The sequence below is a fragment of the Epinephelus moara genome, chromosome 11 (assembly GCF_006386435.1).
Source record: "Epinephelus moara isolate mb chromosome 11, YSFRI_EMoa_1.0, whole genome shotgun sequence".
NCBI lineage: Eukaryota > Metazoa > Chordata > Actinopteri > Perciformes > Serranidae > Epinephelus > Epinephelus moara.
In genome coordinates this window covers 37,399,272-37,405,573 of record NC_065516.1, presented here as the reverse complement: position 1 = coordinate 37,405,573, position 6,302 = coordinate 37,399,272, and the positions used below count along the sequence as shown (strand labels likewise).

The following is a 6,302-nucleotide window of genomic DNA, read 5'->3' as shown; positions in this document are numbered from 1 at the left end:
ATAGTTTAGTGTATTTTATGAGACTGATATCTTTAACTGGCTATCATTTTTCCCTTTACGGGAATGGTGCCCCACGAGGTGATTTAATGTTAATTAAGTCACATTATTTAACATAATTATTAATTATTAATAATAATTATTAATTATTTCCGATAGCCAATTAAATCCCAACATATTTGGTGCCGCCGTGTGAGGTAAATATGTGTTGACCCCAACACTGGACTGTTTGCAGGTAATTCACCTTGTTTCAGCAACCAATGAACCGTCAGCACTCATATCAGATCAGAAACTTTATTCATCTCATCAAACACTGACAGAAAAACTGAACATAAACAGCAGCAGATTGTTGGAAACATGAAAACAACCCACATTTTTAAATTCATGAGCCGTTACCGTGGCGACCTGAGGGAACCCTCTGTTGTATAGATGTTACAAACTGAGCATGTGCAGTAGAGCACCCCCTGCAGGTCTGAGTTCAGCTCCTTCACCTTTATCGAGTGCTGCAGGAATGAGTCCTCAAGCCCAGAGATGAGTTAGCATATTAGCATGTCAGCACTTCCTGTTCCCACATCTTACAGTCGGTGTGGTTTTCTGTGGTTAACACAAGCTGAGGAGACTTTCACACTTAAAATACGTCACTAAGTCCTCACTGTCACACAAGCTTTAAGGGACTGTTCTTTATTTATCAGAGGAGGTGGAGGCTGCAGTGTGACCCTCCCCGAAGCTCCATACACATATTTTTCCTTGATCCTCCCTCTAACATAAATCACTTATTAGATTTTTAAGAGTTATACGTAAGATGAAAAAAGCCTCAGTTTATTTTAACTCTATTTTTGGACAAATCTTAAATGAGACGTAGAATAAAGTGATTTTGATGAAATATCAGTATTTTGAGATCAGATTTGTTTTTTGTTTTTTACAGAAGCTTTTGTCTCATGTTGTGTTCAAGGACCGTCCGAAAATGTGAAAATCTGCTTTTACAGTTTCTGACTGTAAACTGTGTCATTTTGGCATTTTTTACAGAAAACATGTCTTTGGGTTTAGAAGGCATGTTTTCTTTGATGGTAAAATAAATACAAAATACAACCATTTAAATGTGTGCCCCTCCCCCGAGCCTCCGTGAATAATAAACAGTCCCTTATGTGTCTTTTAAAAAACACGGCTGCTAACAGGTGTCCGAATGAGACTACAGAATGTCACTGAACACGACTTTACGGTCTTGTTGTGGTGGTGACGTTAAGTCATGTGACCGTGCTGTAGTTTGTTTGTAGCCCAACGTTGGCTTTTTACTTCTGCTGACTGAATTTAAGGGTCAAAAATCATAACGTGGTGTTTATGAGTGAAAATGATCTCACTGAACAAAACCAGTCAGGGTTAGAAACGTTTCTGTAATAATCCAGAATCCAACAGAACAATCCCGCTGACTGTTTGACCAGGAAACCAGGACGACGCTGACCTCAGAGTCAACCTACAATAAACGTCAACCCTGCAGCACTCAGTGTGACATCACAGTGACATCACCAAGGGGGAGGAGTCAGAGGGAAGTCAGACTTCCTGACAGGTTGTCGGTTTGGATCCCAGCAGGACTGAATGAGGCAGAGAAACACACAGATACAAATATATATTTAAACTTCAAATAGAAATCTATAGAGACACAGTCGATACTCTTCATAATAGAGAATAAAATTATAAATATAAACTCTGGAATTAAAAACGTCGGTCCTGAAAGCTGATGTCGTCTTCTTTTATCTTTTCAGAGCGCTGCTGTCAAAAACTGACCAATCATCAAAAATCCACCACCAGAGGAGGCGGCACTTTGGGATGATGTCACCATCTGTCTTGTCCACAAAGTGACGAAACTTCATTGAACAAAGTCTGCAAAGTAAAATCCTGAGAGGATCCTGAGGAGGAAATGACGTCACATTTTTAAAAATGTCTTTAAAGGGGGCGGAGCCACAGTGTGACGTTATCGACTATTTCGTGTTCCAAAGCCGTGTGCTGATTACGCATGAGCCCTTACACTCGTAAAAAAAAACACGCTGAAACTTTAATACGACAGGAAGAAGAATTCAACAGAGAAAAAAAACTTTTCTTGGTTTTTATTCCGATTTCTCGCTCTGATCATGAAAAACGCCTCGTTATGATACGAGACCTTTTCTCGTAATCGTCGGAATTTTATCACAAGTTTTCTTTGTAATTATGAGTTTTTATTAGACGCATGAGACACTTAAAGGTAATCATAAGACTTCTTGTTATAAAAAGAAAATGAGACGTCTGTAAGATGTGTCCTAAACATAAGATCATTAATTTATCACAATTATGAGATCTTGTCAGGCAGTTATGAGACAGACTGTTGTTGTGATGAGACTTTTAAACTAGGGCTGTCAGCATTACCGCGGTAATTGCGATTCTTTTTTTAAAAATCTGGTTATTTGCATGCTGCTATTTTGTCCCTTCGGTGCACCCTTACTTGTAGTTAAGCTTCCTGCTACAGCAGTGATGTTAGATAAGACACCACTGAGCTTCTGAACGTCTCAGTTCACTTTAAAGCTCCAGACAGCTCAGCTGATAGTCAGCAGTGACCTGCACCTCCAGTCAAACTGAAGTCAAATGTCACTCAAGTTCTGAGCTCACAGGTGATCAGCTGATCAGACTGATGTCAGCGAGTGACCACATCGCCTGAGACAATATAGCGCTATTTAAGAGTGAGACAACCACTACAGACCTGTGGATCAAACTAAATCACACACACTGACTGCAGACCTGGACTTATGTGAGCAGAGGAAAACTCCACTAGCTGCTAGGCTAATTTATACAATGTAAAATGCCACAGGCTTGTGCTAATAACGTTAGCATGTTGTATTTGTTTATAAAACATGTTTAGTATCAGACAGTTGTTTTGTCAGTGAACCTTGTGAGCTGTAATGGAGCCAAATTATGTGCCGTTACCTTTGTTACATGTTGCTGTTGTCCCTGGCTTCATATGAGCAGAGGAAATCTCCACTAGATGCTAGGCTAATTTATACAATGTAAAATGCCATAGGCTTGTGCTAATAATGTTAGCATGTTGTATTTGTGGGGAAATGTGTCCAGATAAAGACAAGTGTTTGTCTGTGAATGCTGCGAGTTATAGTGAAGCTGATTTGTGTTTGAAACTGTTGCTGTGAGGTTGCCCTCTAGTGTTTTGGAGGTGTAACTGCAGAGCGACACAGACACACAGGTATATGATGTATTAGGGGACGTCCCCAGGTGGACATGTTGTGACCAGTCATATGTCTTACTGTTGGGGGGACAATAGTTTGACACTTACAGGACCTGTACGAATCAGAGACAGACACTAAACTGGAACTCCTGAAAAGTGACGATGCCGTCACATGAACCGGATCATTGGACGTCAGTGAGTCGTCAGAATTATATCAGAGTAACTGCACTTTCTCTACTGGAACAGTTTGATCCTTTCCAACAAACAAACAAACAAACAGACAAACACACACACAAACAGTGTATCTGACAGAATCAGCTCTGTGAAGTGGTTCATGCTTTCAGACCTCACTGCTGTAGCAGAGCAGCTCTGGTGTGAAAGACAAAAATCTAAAGGTCGAGATCATAAAGTCAATTTCTTTGATTTCATTTGATTCCCAATCAAAACACTCTGGTCAGCATTATTTCACCTCGTTAATATGGACTTCAAACTGTTACCAAATGCAAAATATTGGAATTTTAAACATGGGATTACAAATGTGATTAATCGAGATTAACGACTAACATGGGATTACAAATGTGATTAATCGAGATTAACGACTGAAACTCAGCCATGAATGGCGATTTAATTAATTAATTATTTGACAGCCCTACTTTAAACGTATTATTGGACATTTCTCAGTGTTTTAAGATGTTTACTAAAAATTATGAGACATCTGTTTTGTCTTTAGTGAATGTATTGTGCCTCTGTGCGTATATACAAGACTTTTTCATTTGATTGATTAACATTGATTTCTTTGCTTGTTGTTTGGGTGTTGACGGGAACTCAGAGCCTCACCGCCTGCAACATGTTTGTAGAGATGTCGGACACACGGGAACATCCTGTCTCTGAATTATTACTGTTGGAGGTTTAGAATTTAGATATAAATTGTCTGTGATGTGTTTTTAGTGTGTTTTAGGTCTCAGCCAATCAGATGGCAGCAGCTGTGTTTACGGAGAGATTTCACAGATTTATTTTTTAATTTTTTTTTGTAAACGAAATAAAACGACTTTTTGGTAATTTCTCCACTTTGTGGCTAACGATGCCACCGAGGACACCTGAGTCCTATTTCAGGCCCACCTGTCTGGTCTGAACGCATGCGTACCAGCTGTGTCTCTTTGGCCTCAACCTCCCAGAATCCTGTGCACAATGGTCCTGGTTTTGGTGAGTCCAGTCTCAGTAGAGTTCACCTGCATTAAGTCCCGCCCTCCAAAGAGACTGAGCCTGAAATGGAGCTCAGGTGTTCACAGGTGACTCAACAAACTTTTGTGCTTGTGTTTGTCTCGTTTGCTTCTGTGTGATGAACATCCAGCATGACGTCACGTGACTGATGCCTACCTGCCGACAGGAACACCTGAGATTAGAGGTGTGACATCAGAAATTTAAATGTCATTGGATGGACAATGAAGCCCCTCCCACAGAACAGAGGATTCCTCAGCATGTGATTGGTTCCTGTCCTCTGCAGCATGTGATTGGTTTCCTTCCTGAGCTTGTGACAGACTCCTGTCCTCGGCGACATGTGACGGACTCCTGTCCTCAGCGACATGTGACGGACTCCTGCCCTCGGCGACATGTGACTGACTCCTGTCCTCGGTGACATGTGACAGACTCCTGTCCTCGGCGACATGTGACTGACTCCTGTCCTCGGCGACATGTGACTGACTCCTGTCCTCGGTGACATGTGACAGACTCCTGTCCTCGGCGACATGTGACAGACTCCTGTCCTCGGCGACATGTGACTGACTCATGTCCTCTGCAGCTTGGGATTGGCTGCTGTCTGCAGCAGCCTGTGATTGGCTCCTGTCCTCCGCGTTTGGCTGCTGTCTGCAGCAGCCTGTGATTGGCTCCTGTCCTCCGCGTGTTTGAACATCAGGATGGAGTTGTAGATTTTGAGGGCGGGGCCAAGTTTGATTGACATGATCCTGACGATGTCCCGCTGGGTGAGTAGGAGAAAGGCCCGCCCATCGATTTGCTAGACAGACAGAAGCAGGAACCAATCAGATCACAGCAGAGTCAATCTAATATGATCTAATCTACAGCAGCTGATTGGTTGTCTCACCTCGTCTCTGAACTGTTTGGCGTGTTCCTCACAGCCAGGAATGGACTCAATGAAGTCTGACACCTGCAGAGAGACAGACAGGTCAAACACACACCTGTCTCTCTCTATCTAGGTTTTCTCTCTTTCTGTGACCTGTCGTTCTGACCTGCTGAACGCTCCAGTGTTGGACAGTCTCGGCCTGGACTCCAGCCACACCTGGCAGCAGTTTGCGGTGTTGCTCCCAGCAAAGCGACAGGTCGCGGCCAGGCTGCGCCGACATGGCTGACAGGAAGACAGACTGGTGGAGGGCAGCCTGCAGACTGGACTCTGCTGCTGGAGAGACAGACAGTCTCTGAAAAACACTAATATTACCTTAGTAACCACACAGCAACACCTTCATGATCTAACACCTGAGTGACATCTAACAAAACCTTAGTAACACCTAACAACACCTTAGTAACCACAAAGCAACACCTTCATGATCTAACACCTGAGTGACATCTAACAAAACCTTAGTAACACCTAACAACACCTTAGTAACCACACAGCAACACCTTCATGATCTAACACCTGAGTGACATCTAACAACACCTTAGTAACCACACAGCAACACCTTAGTAACACCTAACAACACCTTAGTAACAACACAGCAACACCTTCATGGTCTGACACCTGAGTAACACCTCACAACACCTTAGTAACCACATGACAACACCTTAGTAACACCTCACAACACTTTAGTAACCACACAGCAACACCTTCATGGTCTGACACCTGAGTGACACCTAACAACACCTTAGTAACCACATGACAACACCTTAGTAACACCTCACAACACCTTAGTAACCACACAGCAACACCTTCATGGTCTGACACCTCAGTACCACCTAACAACACCTTAGTACCACCTAACAACACATTAGTACCACCTAACAACACCTTAGTACCACCTAACAACACATTAGTACCACCTAACAACACATTAGTACCACCTAACAACACCTCAGTACCACCTAACAACAC

At 42.6% G+C, this 6,302-nt stretch overlaps 1 protein-coding gene and 1 long non-coding RNA gene across 2 annotated transcripts in view; both read right to left on the bottom strand.

Moving 5' to 3' along the window:
* Positions 1 to 277: 277 nt before the first annotated feature.
* Positions 278 to 6,302, bottom strand: part of LOC126397564 (lethal(3)malignant brain tumor-like protein 4) — a 27,294-nt gene continuing 21,269 nt past the window's right edge. The window contains exons 16-20 of the mRNA XM_050056442.1: positions 5,446 to 5,609; positions 5,301 to 5,363; positions 5,076 to 5,213; positions 4,580 to 5,028; positions 278 to 1,586 (exon numbers count right to left, since the gene is read on the bottom strand). Of these exons, the coding sequence (XP_049912399.1) occupies positions 4,624 to 5,028; positions 5,076 to 5,213; positions 5,301 to 5,363; positions 5,446 to 5,609 (770 nt within the window). The 3' untranslated portion in view covers positions 278 to 1,586; positions 4,580 to 4,623. The remainder of the gene's footprint in view (positions 1,587 to 4,579; positions 5,029 to 5,075; positions 5,214 to 5,300; positions 5,364 to 5,445; positions 5,610 to 6,302) is intronic.
* LOC126397565 (uncharacterized) overlaps positions 6,282 to 6,302 on the bottom strand; it is a 2,361-nt gene continuing 2,340 nt past the window's right edge. The window contains exon 4 of the long non-coding RNA XR_007570674.1: positions 6,282 to 6,292. This is a non-coding gene — a long non-coding RNA (uncharacterized LOC126397565). The remainder of the gene's footprint in view (positions 6,293 to 6,302) is intronic.